The sequence below is a fragment of the Echeneis naucrates genome, chromosome 13 (assembly GCF_900963305.1).
Source record: "Echeneis naucrates chromosome 13, fEcheNa1.1, whole genome shotgun sequence".
In the NCBI taxonomy this organism is placed as follows: Eukaryota; Metazoa; Chordata; class Actinopteri; order Carangiformes; family Echeneidae; genus Echeneis; species Echeneis naucrates.
The window spans coordinates 16,013,027-16,033,678 of NC_042523.1; the positions used below are offsets into that span (position 1 = coordinate 16,013,027).

The 20,652-nt window shown below is 42.7% G+C and overlaps 2 protein-coding genes across 2 annotated transcripts in view; one reads left to right on the forward strand and one right to left on the reverse strand.

The window, feature by feature from the left end:
* daw1 (dynein assembly factor with WDR repeat domains 1) lies at positions 1-15,155 on the forward strand. The gene is made up of 14 exons (XM_029517833.1): positions 1-40; positions 241-313; positions 695-839; positions 1,338-1,396; positions 1,478-1,600; positions 1,719-1,818; positions 1,952-2,059; positions 2,654-2,760; positions 2,927-3,029; positions 3,427-3,541; positions 3,709-3,785; positions 4,705-4,867; positions 5,186-5,251; positions 15,139-15,155. Exons 1-13 carry the CDS (start codon positions 1-3, stop codon positions 5,218-5,220), a joined length of 1,248 nt encoding a protein of 415 aa, XP_029373693.1. The 3' UTR covers positions 5,221-5,251; positions 15,139-15,155.
* Positions 6,722-20,652, reverse strand: part of sphkap (SPHK1 interactor, AKAP domain containing) — a 24,877-nt gene continuing 10,946 nt past the window's right edge. The window contains exons 4-12 of the mRNA XM_029517832.1: positions 16,577-16,636; positions 16,096-16,236; positions 15,102-15,357; positions 10,876-14,230; positions 9,380-9,538; positions 8,396-8,479; positions 7,690-7,739; positions 7,079-7,263; positions 6,722-6,874 (exon numbers count right to left, since the gene is read on the reverse strand). Coding sequence (XP_029373692.1) covers positions 6,722-6,874; positions 7,079-7,263; positions 7,690-7,739; positions 8,396-8,479; positions 9,380-9,538; positions 10,876-14,230; positions 15,102-15,357; positions 16,096-16,236; positions 16,577-16,636 — 4,443 coding nt within the window. The remainder of the gene's footprint in view (positions 6,875-7,078; positions 7,264-7,689; positions 7,740-8,395; positions 8,480-9,379; positions 9,539-10,875; positions 14,231-15,101; positions 15,358-16,095; positions 16,237-16,576; positions 16,637-20,652) is intronic.

Consider the following 20,652-nt stretch of genomic DNA (forward strand, 5'->3'; position numbering starts at 1 on the left):
ATGAAACTCAAACGATTCCTTCTCCGGTATTATCCTCCAGGTGAACCATTAAAGAGACGTGTTTCTTTAAAAACAAAACAAAAAACATTTGGACTTTAGCTCTGTTTACGGGAACAAAGTGCAGCTTCAGAGGATAAAAAGAAAACAGGAGCTAATTAGCCTCCGTGAACGCACATTTCAAAGCATGGCTGAACTGTTTTCAGGAAATGTTTGTTTTTGTTTTTGTTGTTTTGCTGACAGGAATAATCCTGGAATATGAGAAAGGAGGACACCTTAAGACAAAATCTATCGACCTCCTTGGATTAACCCCAGAGTGCGTGAGTTTTACAACAACTTTTAGTTGTAGTTTTTCATCTCTGGTAAACTGTTAACCTGTCAGATTACGAACTGCTCATGTGATGCTAAACTATTTAAACAATCACTGCATGTTTAAATAGTTCAGTAAAGGCATCCCACTCTATCGTCCACTTTATGTACTGTTATGTTTTTGATGGGACTGTGGCATTGTTTGTGATACCACATTACAAATCAACCTTCTCCTCAACACATGCATGTAATAGTTTTTATACTTCTCCAGATGAAGGCCAAAGGGTGAATTTAATTGACTTTAAAATCTACTTTCACAGAACCCCTTTTTCAAACTTTGTGATGAAATGTTACGAAAATGAAAAACTTGCATCTTTCTACTGTGCAGAACAAACCCAGATGACCTGGTGGCGGAGATCAGGCAATCGGAGCCTCTGATCACAGAGACTCGGGCGGATCAGGTGAAAGACCTCATTGTTCGGCTTCAGCAAAAACAAAGCCAGCAGAACCATCACAGGTTCTGTTTCTACAAGGTCAGACACCGACCTGCTCAGGAATAATTGCACTGATGTATTTTCCATCTTTAAAGAATGCTGTTTAATGTTTATAGTTTTAGCATTCTACGCATGCATTTGAAAAGACGTGTGATGACATTTTGATCAACATTATCCAATTACAACAATATGTCTTCATGTGGGGAAATTCATGGATGTGGGGGGTGAAATCAGCAGGCACTTCTCCACAGAGGCACTAGAGCGCAGTAGTGGTTAGATTACCAGATCCTTTTTGGAATTGTACTGATAGCTGAAGTGTTAAATGTTTGTCTTATGGTTGACATCCTGGGGTCTGGGCTCAGTAAAGGGAAAAAAAATCTTTTCATTCCTGGTGAGACATAACGGAGATCTCTTCCCTTTACATCAAAGTCAAATGAATTATATATGGGTGAATATTACATCTTGATGAATGAAGTTAATGACTGTACTGCCTTGAAGGTTATAGTTTCTTTTCTTACCCGTTCTCCTCTTTTCCAGGAGCTTAAAGCACACATACTTCCCCTGACAAATATTGCCTTTGATAAATCAGGATCCAGGTAGGTGTAAACGCAACACACAAGTCTGCACCTTTGTAGCCTTTGTTGTATAGTTTTTTATGACTCTCTTTTACCCTGCAGGTTTCTAACTGGCAGCTATGACAGGACATGTAGAGTTTGGAACACAACCTCTGGCACAGAGCTGCACTCTCTTGAGGGTCATAGAAATGTTGTGTATGCTATTGCATTCAACAACCCCTATGGGTAAATGAGCATTTTGTACAAATGGCCCATAACGGCTGAAACCTAGATTGTTGGATTTAACAGACATTCAATATTTAATATTGGAATTGACAGTGTCTTTGCTTTAATTCATTTTTAGAGACAAGATTGCCACTGGTTCTTTCGATAAGACCTGCAAATTGTGGTGTGCTGAAACAGGCAAATGTTTTCACACCTTCCGTGGACACATGGCAGAAATAGTATGTATCTGCCATCAGTCCAGCTTACATTCCGGAGCTATATACTTGGATGAAAATCACTTTCAGAGCCTGTTTGGCTTTATAGCAGAAATGGAAAAAAATATCATTATTATTATGTTTTTGTCCTGTGTAGGTGTGCCTAACATTTAACCCCCAGAGTACATTGGTGGCCACAGGCAGCATGGATGCCACTGCCAGGCTTTGGGATGTGGAAACTGGGGAAGAAATGGCCACTCTGACTGTGAGGAGTTGTTTGTTTTTTTATTTTATTGCCTCTCTCTTGCTCTTATATTTCTGGAATGACAGCTCACATCCATTCATTTTTAACACATTGATTAACTTACATTATTGTTATTATATTGTATTGTATTGTATTGTATTGTACTTGGTGTTAACCTTCCACCATCACATATATGCACTTTTACCACCTCATATCTACACCCATATGCCTGATGGGTAATGTAACTGTAACTCTTTAATAAGGCCAGATTGCCCACTCTGTGGGGGAGCAGTGAGTCTTCTTGTTGTGCAGACTGCACATGGGGCCATGGTGTGATTGGCTGGCTCTGTCTCAACAACACTTCTCTCTCTGTACTTTAAGCTTTCGCCACCATGAAGAATAAATCATGCTGCCAGCAGTCAGCTGAGGGCAGAATGCTACCCATATGAAAATTTGATTCAATTTATTTCATGACTTAAAAAACCTGCCAGTGAGACCAAACTCTATGTTTAATTTAATAAATATTATTGCCTTTTTGATGTGCATTTCCATGCATAATGGCAGATAGAGGGAGAGAGGAGTGAGGGATAACGCTCTGTCCTTGATTCCGTCCAGGGTCACACTGCAGAGGTCCTCTCTTTGTGCTTTAATACAGTGGGAAATCAACTTGTCACCGGCTCCTTCGACCACACAGTTGCTATATGGGACGTTGCTTCAGCAAGGTCAGAAATAATCATTATTATTATCATTGTATGTATTGATCTGTGCATTTGTATTTAATTGATGCATATGTGTCGTCATTTGTACGAAACAACACAAGCATAACACCAAAAGGTTCTGCATACAAGAGTGCACAATTGTTTTTTCTGCTTCTTTCTGTTTTCCCAGACGTGTCCACACTCTAATCGGTCACACTGGAGAAATCAGCAATGTTCAGTTCAACTGGGACTGTTCCCTTATAGTCACAGGCTCAATGGACACAAGCTGCAAGGTGAACTATCTTTTATCCAAAGATTTGAAAACCTGCACTTCTTTGAAATAATTTTTCCAAAAAAATCTCCCTTTGCCACCTGTGAGTGTTTTTAAGCTTTTAGCTTTTAAACTAATGCAAGAGATAAGATTTTGAAATGGGTGTCTGTCATTCATATTCACTGTCTTCCAATTTCCACCCTCCAAGTTTTTTGTTAAAGTTCTTCATAATTTCAACTAGAAACATTCAATCCTACTTCCTTATTTGTGGTTAAAAGGAAGCTCCTTAAGAGAGCCATACTGTAGTTTTTAAGACAGGGTGTGAGTTTGTTCACATAGTGTACCCAGTTTGGTTTTATGGGTTTCCTGCCAAGTGTGTATATCTAATTATGCTACTTTTTTTGTCTGTATATTTCCAGGTGTGGGATGTTGTCAGTGGAAAGTGTGTGGCCACACTAGTTGGACACAAAGAAGAAGTTCTAGATGTGTGTTTTGATTTAAGCGGTCAGCTCATTGCCACTGCCTCTGCTGACGGTGAGATTTAATTTATTAACTTCATGTTATTGGTAAAATCTAACCCTTTTGCCTAACTCTGTGTTTGGAGCACATTTGGAGATTTATTTAGTCAGGATGATTTTTTTTTTCTTTCTGATGCTACATGTGCTTCACAAAAAGTTAATGTCTCTGCCTGTCTCTGTCAGGAACAGCAAGAGTGTTCTGTGCAAAAACATATGAGTGCCTCCTGATCTTAGAGGGCCATGATGGAGAAATCTCCAAGGTAAATTACTGCAACTGAAATGGCTCTTCAGCCACAATCGGTACAAAGATATTTTATATCAACTTAGAGATCTGTAATCTACTTTTGTTACTTGTCTACTTTTGTTTCACTAACATCTGTTCAGTCATTAACTTCTGTTTTTCATGCGATAAGATCACTCCTATGACATCATATTTAATCACACATGCACAAAGTTGTTTTTATTCCCTGTAACTTCCACTTGTAAAGTCAAACAAACATATTGATTAATATCAGTTGTGTGTGAGTATGTCTTTGACCCTTCACTGATCTTGTTATTTAAAGGTGGTTAATGTACCCATTTGCTGCCGGTCAGGTTGCTAATCTCACCTAATAGGATATTTCTTCTCCTCTGTGTTTTTTAACTATGACCTTTTTCCTTGACATAGTGAATATATGGCTGTGGCTGTGGCGGCTGTGAAACCCACTTTTGGGATGTGACATTAGATTTGGGGCATCGCTTTACCTTGTTCCTCTTATTTCCCCTTTCCTGATGTATTTTATTTGGTAAACATTTCAGTCCTCTTTTCTTTTCTGTGCCTCATCATTTCTCCCCCTGATCTTCTGTCTTCATCAGCTTCTTCTCCAGTCAGTGTCCACCTCCTACCTGTGGACACTCAGTGCTCCATTTAACCTGCTTTCTTTACCTCACTGTGGGGATACAAAACCATTCATGAGTCTAGAATGATCATGAGCCAAAATAATTCTTTGCTGAAGGAACTCCTATTGCAGGCTTTATCCTCCCTACATAGCTGAAGTTTAACAACCTTTTTAGACCAATGTCACCTTAATGCTTCCACTTTTTGGCATTTAAGCCACATCTGGCATCATTTCTTATTCAGCATGCTGTCACTGCTCACTTTATTGCAGACAACTCTCCTGATTAGCACTCTCTTGGTAGATCTGTTTCAGCCCCCAGGGCACCAGGGTCCTTACTGCCAGCTCAGACAAGACAGCTCGTCTGTGGGACGCTCAGTCGGGAGTCTGCCTACAAGTTCTGCAGGGACACACAGATGAGATCTTCTCCTGTGTCTTTAACTACGAGGGTGACACCATCATTACAGGTGTGTACACAGACACACACACAGTTCTCCCTACAGCCGCTGAGTACTTAGTTTTTTTGTTTCTCCTTTTACTCTTTCTTTTATTTATTTGAGTCTGCTCTCCTATTTCTTATTCAGTTGTTTCTTGTTTCACCAATTCATACAGTACAGGCCAAAAGTTTGGACACACCTTCTCACCTTCAAATGAAAAGGAAAGTGTGTCCAAACTTTTGGGCTGTACTGTACATACTTTGTAAACTGGGAGAGTAAATTTTGCTTGAGTGTTACAGCTTTGTGCTACTGTGCAAATCATCTGTTTGTGTTTGTTCTGTCCTGCAGGGAGTAAGGACAACACATGTCGGATCTGGTACTGACCTTCCTTTGGTCCATTAGAGGCTCAGGCAGGTGTGTAACTAGACACAAGTACCAATGTGTGTATAGCAATAGGTTAGTGTTTAAAATAAATCTGTACTGTGCTTAACAAGTAAAAGTTTGGTAACTTTAGGTACAGAAAGGTACAGAAAATTAGCAATTTTGGCTGGGAATGAAATGAGCATTACTTAGAATTTCCCCACATTTGTGTCTTTGTGAGTTCTTGGTGAGCTGGCAAAAGTATCTGACATTTTTGTTCCCACCTTCTGGTACAGTTTTGTGATCTATACTTGTCAATATTTTTGATTTGATGGATGATTATTTAGCAACTTCTTAACTGGTATCGAAATTCCTCAAAGGTCACATAGTTGTTGTCTTGTGTGTCTCTATCTATGACACACGTTTGGGTAAAGCAGACAAAACAGTGTAACGTTAATTTGGATAAATGTGCAACAGACTAGAGTTCTCTGGCTTTCTGTTCAATGTTAACAACTTATCAAAACTAACATTTCACATCACAGAAATTTATTGATGTGAAAAGATAAATACATTCAGTTCTACTGTGACAGTTTACAGCTGAATTGTGTGCTTTTTTCCCCCAATGTTGATGTAACACTAGAATACCACTAAGTAGAGAAATAAACAGACCAAATTCACATACAAATTCAACATTACAAACCTTACTCTGTCTTTCTGACAGAGAAAAAAACCTAAAGAGAGCAGTCCACTACTCCAAGGTGCAGCAGTTCCAGATCTACAGTATATACAGTATAGCTATCTAAAATAATTAGTTTTCAAGTAACATGAACAAGATGACACACTTACTTGGAACTCAATTTCATGGTCACAACAGAGGTGGTATGTTGGTCAATGAACACAAAGATATAGACATTTTGCTTATGTTAAGCAAATACATACTCTTAGGTGGCTATCAGAACAATGTGTGCTTACATTTCAGCAGCCTCTTTAACAAAGTATTTTGATACAAAAGGTTTGCGCATGTCGAGTTGTGGACAGAATTTAACCTGATTTTCCTATTTTCTACTGTTGGTACGTCGGCTTGTGTGTGTTCATTTGGCATAAATAAATAAACTGATAATTTGCTTTTGCGATTCTGTAAATATATATATTAATATATAATCAATAGCAGTTACAACCTGCTGACTATAATCTCTTGAAGGCTTGTGCATTCCTAACAGGAATGTCCCTCCTGTATCTCTAGAGTTTGATCTGCCTTTATGTCTCACTACAGCGGTGAATCCAGAAAAAAACCCAAAAGCCACCAAAACAAAACATGCACTTATTAAAGGGAGACTGGTCCATTCATGGCTGTGAACGGGCAAAAAAACAACCTCAGCACGAAGGGTAGAGCGCTGTGAAATTCTCAAGTATGCTGATCACAAAACACCGCCCTTGGTGTGATGAGACAGTTTAGGTCTAACAGTTAGGAACGGGCCAGAAGTGTGAGTGAGGGAGTTTACAGCACGAGGAAGCTAGTGTGGTTTATAGAGTCTCTAGAAGCCAATCAAATAGGCTGGACAGAGATCTGCCATCCTCCTCCTCTCTCTGATGTAGCTTACAGAACTGAACCACAGCGCTGAACAAGTCCGCAATACGCCACGCCTTCTGAGACATGAGGTGGACCACCCTCTGAAACTGAGAGAATACATACAGCGTTACGACCTTTTCTGAAAAATTACCAGTCACCAAATGATACACTATCACAAATGTATTGAAAACACAATAGTCTCTCAGATAAGAGGTGCGATTAGCTGACATTTCATTAAATAATGGACCAAAATAGACGATAATAAAAAAAGAAAAGACCAGCAACATTATCCTTAAACTTGATGTGCTTACCTTTGCAACCCTCTGCTCTTTGGACTTGACAAAGTAGAGTGCGGGAAGGCCCAGCTCGGAGGCAGCGATCCACTGCAGGGCCACCCTCAGCTCTGAGTCCACGCACTCTGGCTCGAGGTCGCAGTTGACCACCAACAGCTCCCTGACGCTGCGGCCGCTGCCTGCCGTCCTGCCTGAGCTGCTCTCTGAAAGATTTAAGACGATAGAGCATCAGCAGGGCATCCCTGAACCTTAACTATGTTCTTCTCCACACTTGCTTGGATATCAAAAGCCTCACATTTTCGTTTTCTGCATCGTTTTGTCATCTTCATAAAATAGAAATACCCTGAGCTCAGTGTTTGTAGGATTGTAAGTCATTAAAGTAAGATGAGCTTTGCACTGAGACACTCCTATAATTTTGGGCCCTTTTAAATGATTAATAAGCTCGCTTGTTTCAGAAAAGAGGGCCACCTCTGCTGAAGCACATGGAGCTGAGGGGTTAATCACACAGACACAGCACATGCTGTACTCGAGTCACGTGAGCAGAGAGGTTGAAGCACATGGGAGAAGGGAATAGTTAATAATTAAGGTGATAACATTGTGATGACATGAGGAAGCATCACTACACTTACCAAATACATTCTCCTTAGTTCCTGCCAGATCGCCTTTCTCTGTCTCCTCTCTGTGAGGGGAAAAATATAACAGCTCCATCAACACACCATATTTCAACATTTTGAGACATCTACTTACTAACTTCCATACAGAAAGTTGGATGAGACACTGCCTCCAACCGGTCAAAGCAGCTGGCCGCCCCCCTGAGCCTGATTCTGGTTCTGAGGTTTCTGCCTCTTAAAGGAAGTTTTTCCTTGCCACTGTCACCAAGTGCTTGCTCATCGGGGGATCCGTTGGGTCTCCTTAAATAATTTTTAAGAGTTTGGTCCACACCTGCTCTAGATGTAAAATGCCTTGATTTGGGACTATATGAACCTGATTTGATTTGATTTGATATAGATCTAAAAGCAACACACTGTTTTCATGGGGTTATTTCATGTAAAGCAAAAAGGGGAATTAGTGTGTTTCCCAAAATGGTGAATTATTCTTTGAAATACATAACACACATACATTTTAGCATGTTGAAAAGTTAACAGTTACATTCATATAAATATACCTGTAGAGAAATGCAGCAGACTGGAAAGGCTTTTATATGTGTATAACAGAATATGTAACAAGCTATCATCTCAAATTAATCCAGCAGCCACTCACAGTTACGTGTCACTTGAGGTGAGAAAAGCAATATACTTCTGTCGTATTAAAAGAAAAAAATCAGATATCAGGTACCTGATGAGAGTGCTCTGAGTGGGAACATCAGAAAAAGTATCTAAGTCTGCCAGGCCAAGGCTGGATGCGCTGCTGGTCCCATTTCTGTAAACCCAAACACGAGCAGAGCATCACTAGCATCCTCTTAGGATATCCGACACACACCAGCTGACATGTGAAGAGAACAATCACCAGACACAGTGATGCAAGTCATGTTGTTTGTTAGCTGGTGATTCACATATAAATAGCAGCTGCAGCAGAATTGGACGCTCAAGGTGGGAGAGCTGGTGATTTTCGTGTGGCAGCAGACCTGTCTGGACATGAGGATGAGAGTTTGAGGAGCAGTTCAGGGGAGCAGGGTACACAGGCAGGGCTGGTGGCAGCCATGCCCTTGTATCATCGCATGGATCACAGATGAAGTGGAGTTAAAATAAGCAGGTAGATGGAAAGGTTAGGGTGGTGCAGACGGCTACACTTCAGCTGATTAAGCAAAAAGCTGACATTTTACATCATTGGCACACTGAGCACATAAAGCCCTCCAGCCTCCCCTTTCTTCCTATTAACACACTTAGCATGTGTAATAATATTTACTCCATTATCATAGCGCCTGTGTTTTATGGCAAAGAGAAAGCAGAGAATCTTGTATCAGTATACTTTAGTGAGCACAGGTGTGCTTGAAACAAATGAGAATTTGATGAAGCAGAGAATGCAGTAGATGGCTTTTGATGTGAGCAAACAACCGTGGTCCGCTGCAGCCCATTACTGCAGGTAGGTGTGTGCGTGTGTGGTGCAGGCCGAGCTCAGCATGCCAGCTGAGGAAAGTGGTTTGTGGAGTGACATCTCTGCCACACACGGCCTTAGCAGGGGTGGATATTGCAGCAGCAGGGAGTAAATTGGCATTGGCACAAGAGAGCGCAAGTGTCAGCAGCAATGGGCCAATGAGAGTGGGGGTGAGGGTGAGAGTGGCAGCGTTTGGAGCGATATCAAGGAGCAACGGTTACTGACCCCTCGCTCAGCTGGATAAAACTACTGGTCTCCTCCTGGGGGTCATCCTCAGGGCTTATATGGGACCAGCTCCCCATGCTCTCTTCACTGCTAGCACTCATAGAACGCTTGTCCCTCTTCACTACTGCAGCCGCAGCCACAGCTGGCCTGTCCCTCTCACTGCTGGGGAGAGCAAACCGCAAGATGGTGGGAATGACGGTCGAGTAGAGGTGCACAGTGTCTGCTGTAATTGGTGGTTAACATTGGCTGTTGTTCCGATTGTCAGGCCTCGCTTCTGTTAGTCATAAAATACATCTTAAAAGGCACCATCGGGAGTTTGTGCTCTAACAATTACAGATAGGACAGTAACTATACACAACTGACAAGCCTCGGCAATTTGAAATAACTATGCACTTTATAAAAAGAAAGCTAATTCATTTCATTATCTTTAATGCGTCAGCAAACTGTATTCCCCAGAGGCACTGCTGGATTTCCAGTTTCTTTTTCAGGAAACTGATTCAATTAAGACATAATCAGATGATTGAGAGCTGCCATCCTCAACAATTCTGGAGGGAAATTAGGTTTATTGACGAGGCAAATTACTGGATTCCATAGCTGCACAAGGGACAAGTAGATGCACTTCACTTATTTCTGGATTACATGTATTGTCTAGTGAAAAGAAACACATCCTGTGACTCTGTTTTGACACTGGAGCCTTTCAGCCGTCTTCCCCGTCCTTCACTACTGAATATCAGCATCGAGACAAGACAACCTAACAATAGATTGCACCTGATTCTTCTCATCTTGATTTTTTATAGTTTGCCTTTCCTCTGCACACCTCTCTGGATCATTAGTGACTCATTCCACATATAGATTTTCAGCAGGTTCATTTGATCCAAGAGTGAAACACATCATAGATCGCTCCAGTCTCTGTTCCCCCCAAAATATCCACTAAATGGAGAGCCGGCGCTCCGCTAGGCCACTCAGACTTTTTTAAAAATAGAGAGTTTTCCATCTTTGTGTTTCCTACGTAAATGTCAGTCTGGTTTGAATTAGACATGTCTGATAATGCATTAGTCAGAAAGACCAAATATAATGATTGCAAATGAAACACCTTTCTTTAGCTAACCTGCTGCCTAACAACTTATACTACGTCTAATATTTTGCTAGTTATTTTAGCTGTCAATACAATCTGGAGACATTTAAGTGTCCATTGGTTTTAGTGTGTGAGCTGAACTTGTCGTGATGAAGGTGAGTTCAACAGCCTCACAGCAGATAACAGATGAAGCCACTAAAAGCTTTGTGCACACCCAGACAGGATGAATCACAGCCTGCCATGACAAAGCTCCTTCGTTACACTTGGACGTTTTCATTTTGTGCACATTTTCTTTGCTGTTTAATGCTCATCTTAAAAATAACGGCCTGAATTTTCATTCTTTCATGTACTTCAGATCTGCAGCATGATGATTCTGCTGCTGGGGTCTGACTCTCCCACAGGGCCGTAAACGGTGTATTACCTGCTGCAGGTGGCTGCTGCTCTCTCCGTGTGTTTGGTAGCAGAGTTGTCTGGCGGGGTTTCCTGCAGCCCACCCCCAGGCCTTTCCAGTTTTAGAAGGGTCTCCTCATCCTTCTGATCGCCCTCGATGTGGATCAGTGGTACATCTCTGGGGCCCCTCATGCGGGCTGAGCTGCAGTCACTGGCTGCAGACCCCACTCCAGTGCCAGCTTGCTCTTGGCTGGACTTGCTGCGATTGCAACTTAGATGAGATTGTTTGAAGCCCCTCCTTCTCTCACCGACAGGCATGTGCGACCTGAGAACGTCCCCAGCTACATCTTGCTGGGCCCCAAGTGCAGACTTCCCGATATCTACTATGTCAGCTGCGAGGCGGTTGGCAAATTGCTGAACATGGGGCTGGGAGTCTCCTGCAGCCTCCAGGTCGATACTGTCCTCTGGATCAGCAATGATCTTATTCTTTCTCATCAAGGACTCAATGGAGCTTGACCAGGTCTCATGAATCAGCATGTCAGTCATCTGGTCAGTTTTACCCCTTTGATAGAGGCAGGAGTCTGACTTACACAGTCCCATGGCTGACACTGAGTTTGTGGGATAGATATTCAGTGTGTCTCCATGCACGTTGCGGGCAAATCCGTCAAAAGAATTGGCTTTTATGGGTGAGTTGACCGTCAGTCTGGAGTCTGAGGAGCGCCGGTCAGGGACAGAAGACTGTCGTATGCAGAAGGGTGACCTAGGAGAAGGAGGAAACAGGCTGTTGCTCCATTCTTTAGTCTTGGAGATGCCACACTCTCTGTTTTCCTTATCCATGTCTCGAAGCATAAACCTATAAAACTCCTCTGTGATGCTCTCTGTGCTGGACTGTTTGGATAGGCAGGATGACGCCCTGATATTAAGGTGACCATTTTTTTTCGATGCTGCCTGTTGCACAGCTGCGGTCAAAATGCTGCTGGCATTTTTCCCTGCGTAGTAGTCCAGCAGAAGGTCGAAGCCCCTGCCTTCAGTCTCCATCTGGTTTACCATGAACCGTGAAAACTCGTCCGTGATGCTCTCACAGCTGGACTGCTTAGAGATTGAGCTGCCGCGACTCAAGTTCTGACCCAAGCGACTGCCAAGCCCGAGCGTGTTGGGAGTGCCTGAGGGGTCTGGGTCTTCTTCTGGAATGCTCTCATAACTAGATGCCTTCCCACGGCTCCATCTCTCACACTGCAACCTGCTCCGTGGCTGGCCTGCTTTAGAGGTATCCACCACATTAAGCTCAGGGCAGTTCATGATCCTGGCTGTGACTTCAGAGGCAAAGAGGGCAAACGGGTCCTGTGGCTCATCTAGGTTGACTGACTCATCCACCACCCGGTTCACCAGCCGCTCCATCAGTTCTGGTTGCTCCTCTGTTTTTTTCTTGATCTCACTGAGCCGTGGAGCCCTGTGCTTCTTGCAGGCAGTGTTGCTGCTTTGACCCTCTTTCCTTCTGAGGACTGTGCGGCAAGCAGGGATCACGTAGGCCTCTGGCCCCTCGGGGGACATCCCTTTCAGGGCACAGAACCAAGGCTGTTTTCCAGTGGAGTTCTCCAGGCAGATGGCTGCTAGCTCTGTAGCCATGGACACCACTGTGGTCGCCAAGTCATCAGCATAACAGGTAATGTGGGTCCTGGATTCTGAGTCCATCCTCAATGAGATCAGAGAACTACAAGAGTTGAGAGAGGACTGGGGTGTGAGGGAGGTTTGCCTGCTGTCACGTCCTGTCCCCAGTCGCCCCCTCCTGTCTGTGCTGTGAACTGGGATTTCACTCAAAGGTTCTCTGGTGGCAGCACTGCCCTGCTGTATCTGCTGATGGTCAAAAAAATCCTTGGAGATGTTTTTAGACTGACTTTGTCTGCACAATGACTGCTGCTGCTGTTCTTTGCTGTGTGCTGTAGAGGAGGACATATTGAGATCACTTTCCTCCAGCCCATATTTCTCCTTCAGCCCAGGAACCATGGCGAGCTTATCAGTTAAGTGTGGCACGGCAGAGTGGTTCTCACTATTAGTGGACTGGCTATGGCCAACTAAACACTGTAATTGACTTAATGGATCCTTGCTTTCCTTGGTGATAGCAAGCTCCCTCTCACATGTATCAGCCTCTGTTGTCTCATCTGAGGCTTGGTTATACGCAATGTGACTGATTTTCTTCTGTGTCAGGCAAAGGATGTCAAAAAGCAAATTGTTCACACTATCCTGCAGACACACCTGGAGGCTTGGTGCATCTTTTCCAGTCCCCTCCAATTCTTTTTTCTTTTTTGCCTTCTCTAAAGCATGCTTGAATAGGCTGTCTGCAACCTCATTTATTAAGTCATCCACCTCTTTTTCATCCATGTAGGATTTTTTTGGACAAGTAATGCCATCCACTATTTTGTTGTGCGTGTCCTCAAGCAAGTGAGCCACACTCCTGTAGCCTTGTGGCTGAATCAGCACCTCTGCTGCCTCCTTGTGCAGGACTTTAGCAATGTTGGCGCGAAATGCTTCAACACTGGTACCCTCTGCCACGCTGCAGTGCAGTGTGAAGGCTGCAGAGGCCTCAGCAGCAGACATCAGCCCGTGGGATGCTGTGTAGACGTCAGTTGAATCTGCATCAGAGTCGTTGCCATCCCTGTCTGTTATCTCCACAGCTGCTACAGCACCAGCGACCTGGGCCATGCCACACATGGCTGAGGAGAAGGAGTAGTCACTTCTCTGCCCAGGCAGCTCCTCCTCAGTATCCTCCTCTGAAGCAGATTCCATGGGGAGCTGTTCTGTCAACTGTGGCGTAGTTATGGTACCAATGACATTGGCAGCACAGGCCAAAGCCACCTCCACATGTTTGGATGAGTGCCCACTGCTGTGGTGGGGATGGGGAGCCTGCATCCCATTCTCCGGCCCCTCGCTGCATTTGGCAGTGAGATTGTGGTCAGACACAGTGGACACCTGGGCCTCTGGCCATTCTGCAGCTCCATCAGAGCTGTCTGGGCTTTGAACTATAACAATCTTAGGTAGTTCAAAAGAGCATGTGCGCTGCTTGGAAGGCTCTTTGGCCTTTGAGGGATCTGTGGAGATGGATGGATGACTTGCAAGTGACACACTGACAGCAGCTTCAGAGACAAAGGTGGTTTCATCTTGAGAGAGGCGTATGAAAGCATCTTGCAGTACTGACTCGGCCAGATTAGTGGCGTAGTGACCAGCCGATTCCTTCGTCTGGAGGCTTGTGGGCTGATGCCCTTCTCTTTTTACCTCAGTATCCTCGTTGCTCTGGTATTGAGCCAGCTGTCCCCTCTGACATGCAAGTCTGACACAGTGTTTCTGTGCAACCTCTAGCAAGCTCTCTGCTAGATCACCACTCTCTGGCTCTGTGAAGAGAGGGGGGGGGGTCACAAAGGGAATGAGAAATGTCCTGTCTGATTAAAAAGTAGTTCCATCAGTTTCCAAAGCGTTGGGGCAGGAGTAGAATAATGTCCTGTTTTGCCCTTGACTGAGCTGGGTTCTGTTGCGTTTGTCTCATTTGATTACCCCATGGATGAAATTTCAGATAATTATTACTGTCTAACACATTTCATCACTGGGCAACACAGCGGCAATATCTTTATTGCCGCTGTGTTGCTCTGTTGCGCTATGCTACCTAAGAGACTATCAAGAATTTCAGTGCTTGCTGAATAACTAGTAGTTGCAAAAAAAGGATTCAACTCCACTGAATAAACGTAAACTTGATGTCAGCTCATTAAAAACAAGTTTTCAATGTAAAATAATCAAGTGTAGTTAGTTGTCAATAATAAAATTGTCAATGTGCTTTTTCCGTACACCTTAATTTTCAATGGAAACATTTTCCTGTGAACAAATTCCTTCATTCTACAGTTGGATAAAGTTACTTTTCATTGTGACACAGGCCTCAACTTGTAAAGAGAGAACACTGAAACTGTGTCTGCATGTGTCTGCTGTTTTTTTAAAGTTTTGAAAAATTATCTCAAAATCAATATTAAACATCTATTTTTTCAGGTCCTGTTTTCTCAGTGGCTTTGGGAAATCTCTATCACATTAAAGCAGATTTTTCTGCCAAGTATGTGGATCTGCATCTAAACAAATGCTCAGTTGTATCAATGCATTGCAAACTGCTGCATAAATATTAGCATTTGTTCTTGGGACTATGATAAATTCAATAATTTACTCACATAACTGAAAGTTTGGATTCTAATCTATAGAAAAATCAAATGACTGGTGACTCACCATTTCTGAAGCCGTCATCCTCGCTGTCATCTCCCAGGTGTTCTGAAGCAGTCAGAAAGTCTTCTTCTATGGATGATATGGAGCGATTGGTGTCATCTTCGACCCGCTGTCCTGCTGCTCGGCCCTGCTGATGCTGCCGCTCCTTTCCCCACTGCAAACCGATGAGGAACTGGTTGATCTCTAAGATGATGCTGCCGGGTTGAGGGGAGCGTGTCTGCCCTGAACACTGAACCAAGCACACGCCTGCACTCCGCTGCTGCCCACCCTGAATGGAACATGCACATGGAAATGCTCACACACACACACACACACACACACACACACACACACACACACACACACACACACACACACACACACACACACACACACACACACACACACACAGTTGACGGCAATAATGCGTAAACACAGTCTGAGACATATACACATTGTTTTGAGTCACAAGTTGTGAGATACAAAATCACAAACATCTTAAAACTCTGGGGGGTTTAAGTAGCTCCCAGGCTTGTTTTTTTTTTTTCATCTTTTGATTAAGTACGCTTTAAACTCATCAAATTTATTCTTGCAAGTTTTATTGTCTGTGCACAAAGTTAACTTCCATTGAAAGCACAAATGCATGATAGCTGTACTACTATAATTTTATGCTTGCCTAATATTTCAAAGTATACTGAAATTAATGATATGTTTTTATCATGAAATCATACAGTATATTTTTCTGTGTAAGTGTTTTTCCTGTAAATCCAAACGTTGCCTTTTTTTTGTAAAACCCGATTTTGTGCTGCTTAAGATAAGTTATTTTTTATTAGTGTGGATGCGGGAGGATGCAATTCTTTCCCTGGATTTCTTCCAGCACAAAAGGTCCAAATCTAATCACACAAAATTGCTCCACGGAAGTAAAGAACAGCATGCGCTCTGCCTTTTACTGCGGGGCCAGTTAATTCAAAGGCTGAAAATGCTTGGAAGGATTTGAAAGACACTGCGGCTAACTCACCTGAGATGGGGAGTGTGGGTGTGTTTGGCATGCATCTGAGGCTTCTAGGCCACTGAGCAGGAGGATCTCATTTTCTTTCGGTTGGTGGACCGTAAGTAATTCAACGAGTTTTGGCAGATCTGGAGACACCGATGCCAGTTTCTGCAAGAGACATGCCGAGTACAAAGCGAAAATGCTGGATGATAACCGAAAAGTGACCTCGAGACTGAGCATAAAAGTTTCTGCATGTCTGATTCTGAAACACTTAATTGTAATATCCTTCCTGGGAGATGTCTTGAATCTGCATTTTATCCAAACAAGTCAAGCTTATAATTCTGGGTAATCATCCTGAATCCATGGCAACTCAGCCAATTTTTATGTGTGAAATACAATGAACTCGTGTGAGATGAATAGTGTGTGGAAAAGAAAGGGGGAGTGGGCAGAAGGTACAGGAGAAGGAGAGGACAAATAATGAGTAAGTAATAAAGAGAAACCATCTCACCTTGTTGTTTCTGTCATCATGACAATCCGTTTTCTGAGGGTCCAGATTTACAAAACAAATCTGAGGGAGAGAAAGACAGCATTTGAGTGTTTGAGTAAACTAACAAGACCCATTTCTTTGTCACAAATCATACAAACCAGGCAGAATTATTCCTCAAAGTGGCTCCCCATTTAAAAACACCACCAGCTTTCTGTCATCTCGACAGGCGCTGTCTCTCAGTGACTGAGTGTCTCTGAGTCCTTTCTGAGACGACGAAAACACCACCTGTAACTGTCTCCCCTTCTACACATTCCTCTCACTGTCTCCATTCATTGAACTCCTTTTGTCACATTTGGTGCTCCCCTCTCTTCTCACCTCACCTGCCTCTGCCTCCAGCTGCAGGTCTAACAGTCCAAGTCCTCATGTAAGGAACCGGGAGGCAGGAACTGTGTGACAATGCTGTTTGATCCTACAACAAACAGCTTCTGATCTAATTCTGATATTCTAATTCTAATATCTTAGAAGTGTTTGTTTCAGTACAAACCAAAGCTTGTGATGTGAGTTACTGTGACAGTCTCAGCCGTTCACTGGCCCGAAGCAACGCTGTAGATGTGGACCTTCCTGGTTATATGCTCTAGGCCCAGTTTACGGCTCGAAACAATCTTGAAGTCAAGTGCAAAAAAATAAAACAAAATCAAATGTGTGCCCAGCTCTTACGACCAAGTTTTAAAATCAATGGCCGTGGAGATATTTGAGAAGTGAAAATCCATCATTGACTTCCCCAGAGTCAAAGTGTTTGAAGCCCTGTGCCCACCATCTAACAGAGATTCGCTCTAATGGGCCGACGAAAATGAAAAAAAAAAAAATAAATAAATAAAAATTGATGGGCTTTCTTTCCAACTCATTGTGTAGTTATTATTTGTTGATGAAAAAAGTGAGTTTTATGTTTATTTTTTTTTTTCGTTGTTTCGTTTTCGTCATTTGTTGACGACCATTTTGACGAAAACATCTTTGTGATGAAAGTAACATTGCTCAACACACATCACGGTTTGAAATGATTTCCTTTGAACTTTCTGAGGTGTGTTAGCTTCACCTTGCCAGGCCTCTAAACAGCCTCAGAGCTTGTTAGATAGCATGATTTTTATCAGGTTGTGTTGCATTCAACAACATATTTTCCCAGAGTCTTGTCAAGATACAGACATACATCCTATAGATTATGTCTGGTTGTTTTCTAGTTGCATATTTCTAATAAATAAATAAACTGCTGAAATAACTAGGTCAACATAGTCACAAGTTTAAATGTCAAAATACATATGCAATTTTGAAGCACTTTTCATTTTCCTTCCATCAAAAGACAGCTGATTTGAGTCAAAATGAAAAGCTTACATTCAAGGAGAACAATATGGGGGAACAACAAAAGCCACATAACAGCCCAAACGTCCTTCCGTTGGGCACCACTTTCAAAACAGGCCAATCCCACCTTCACCTCCAATTTGGCATCCTACAGTCAAAAACAATATTTCCTAAACTATCCCAAACAGACAAGTATGAAGAGTCAATGACAGCTGAAATGGCTAAATATCTGAAAAGGTGTCCTCCTCTCATTCTTATCATTCCAAGTGTGTTCCTCTTGGCTTGTGTGATTTTTTTTTCCTCTGCCCTTCAGGGACTGTCATTCGTAACATTTATCAGAATACCAACAGGCTTCCTGTTTTGTTACCTTTCCCTCATAATAACCACCTGATGAAGAGATAAACAGTTTGTTCATTTGTGTTGTCTGTGCATCAGATCAGTTCGGTGAGTGCGATGAGGACCTGCCAGGATAGCTGTTAAATGTCAATGAGATACACATAAGAGCGAGATTATGTGCATGTTGATGAAGATACACTGGACAGCTTTTGTAAAACATGTGTAAGCATGGACTGCAGAACTCTTTCATTTCCATTCCTACTGCAACAGAGAAGTCCCTTGTGCAGGAGAACCTTGGCAGTGCTCACTCATCCCTGAACGGCGGCGATGGCACCGTATTCCTGCCAGCACATTGCCTTCAGATTGAGGCAGAAGAGAGGTGAGTGAGCCAAGAATTTGACCTTGAGAAATGTTGAAGCAATTTAACCCCATTACACGGTGAGTGCCGAGAGGCGGTTGTTCTATTTTTGGGACACAGAGGTCCGTCTAGCCCTCTTTGTGTCCCTGTGTGCGACATATTCTGATTTTATCAATTTTTCATAGACACGCTGTACGACACCAGCCTTTGTCAGGCTTTCTCTGAAGGGCAGACTATGTAAACATCAGCTAAAGAACATAAAGTACAAAGAGGAAGAGGCATATGTAGACAGGCTGACAGTCAGACTAAACCAGTCCAATGTTGCCCAATGTCAGCAGACACAAGCTCCTGCCCTCTCACATCACTAGGTACTCAACTCATGTTAACCTGCAGCTGTGCTTGACACAAGCCCAGCCAGCCACTGTGAAACTCAGGCTGACTCTCGCCACCTGTCCTGATGGACTGTGAAGTCCAGACTGGACAGCAGTAACAGGGAAACGTGCTTCAGAGGCAACAGGCAACAAACAGACCCATCTTTTGCCTTCACCTTGAGAAAAATGTGAAGGTAGCGTGAAGACCATCTTTAGGATTGCACCATACCAGTGCAATAAATAAAGAGGTTACATGGAGTTTCATCCAGTGAGTCTTGACCTCAAAATGATTCCAACTCCTGCCAAGTTTTTCCATTTTCATAAGCTGTCATCAATATCAAACGGTATTCTTCAGTTTTCCAGTTGTCTTGAAGACAGAGCTGTTGGCATGTAAACTCATAACAACATGCTATCACATGTATGTTGTGCACGTGTGTGCGCTCAAGAAATGTACAATGCAGCTGCACACACACACACACACACACACACACACACACACACAAACATTAGGGATCAACTGTTCCAATATATTTACGCATTAATTCCAGATTGGCCTTGACTGTACAAAACCGGGAGGAAAGTGGATTTCTTTCTTTCCTCTATACACACAAAAGCACACTTACAAATGCAGTTTATTCAGATACTCAGTTTAAAGATAGCACTATTTGAAGAGACGTGACCAATATGAGAAATCATTACAAATATGTCTGTCTCCATTGTCCATCAAAGCATTACTCCTCCTCAGAAGCACCCCTCAGCTCACTACTCTGATCCTCCCACGCACAGATGCTGCTCTCAGTTCTTCCGTCTCCTTTTTTCCTCAACAGCACCTCTTTTTTTTCATGATCTGAAACATAAAACTATTTTTGTAGTTGTGCACTTCTTTATTTTACCATGCTAACTTTGTGTGTGGTGTTGAAATATGAAGAATTAGTAAGTACAAACTTTGGCTATGGCAGCAGGTGGATCATTCATAAGAAGGTAGCGCAGGCTACAGTCACTGTATCCACAAAAACAGAGTTCAATCACAAAACTGAAAATAGCTCCCTCCACTGTCAAGGGTTTTGGCTTAAATCAGCGGCTGGCAACTTTAATTATATTCCATTTTATGTTTAATTTAATTCAAATGGAGTTTTGGGGAAACAAATTTAAGCCTCAGTGAGTCTGTCATTAATTCTGTGATGTGACCCACAAGCTAAACAAAGATGGTACAGAGACCACATAGGCTTGCTGATATCACAAACTGGGGACTGTGAACAGCCTAATCCTGTGTTCATAAATTTAAGCAGGTGGTAATAAAATGCATGAATTCAAGTGTTCATGAAGCATTACAGGAATTACAAGTTGGTTTGTTTTTCCAAAGTCTGACTGAGCTGCTTCCTTTTTATCGACTCCATCAGCAAAACTAAGATTTTGTCAGACCCACCATCACTGAATACAGACGTGAAAAGGATATATATAACACACACACATACATTTAGTCACAAGTGATGTTGGGCTCTAAATGATTCTCAGCTTGGAGCTACAGGCTGAACATCAAGAATTTGCTGCTGTCAGGGATCTTCCCACAACATTAATAATACAGATACATACTGGAATAATGTTGAAAACTGATGATGTTTAGCACCTTTAGGGAATGTAAATGTTCTCCTGGGGATGAGAAAATGTATTACTTCCCC

Excerpts from the sequence above, each read along its gene's own strand:
- daw1 (XM_029517833.1), top strand. The coding sequence starts at position 1 with ATGAAACTCAAACGATTCCTTCTCCGGTATTATCCTCCAG. Across the intron at positions 1,397-1,477 it reads TTTGATAAATCAGGATCCAG|GTTTCTAACTGGCAGCTATG; the intron begins GTAGGTGTAAAC and ends TTTACCCTGCAG. Across the intron at positions 2,060-2,653 it reads AAGAAATGGCCACTCTGACT|GGTCACACTGCAGAGGTCCT; the intron begins GTGAGGAGTTGT and ends GATTCCGTCCAG.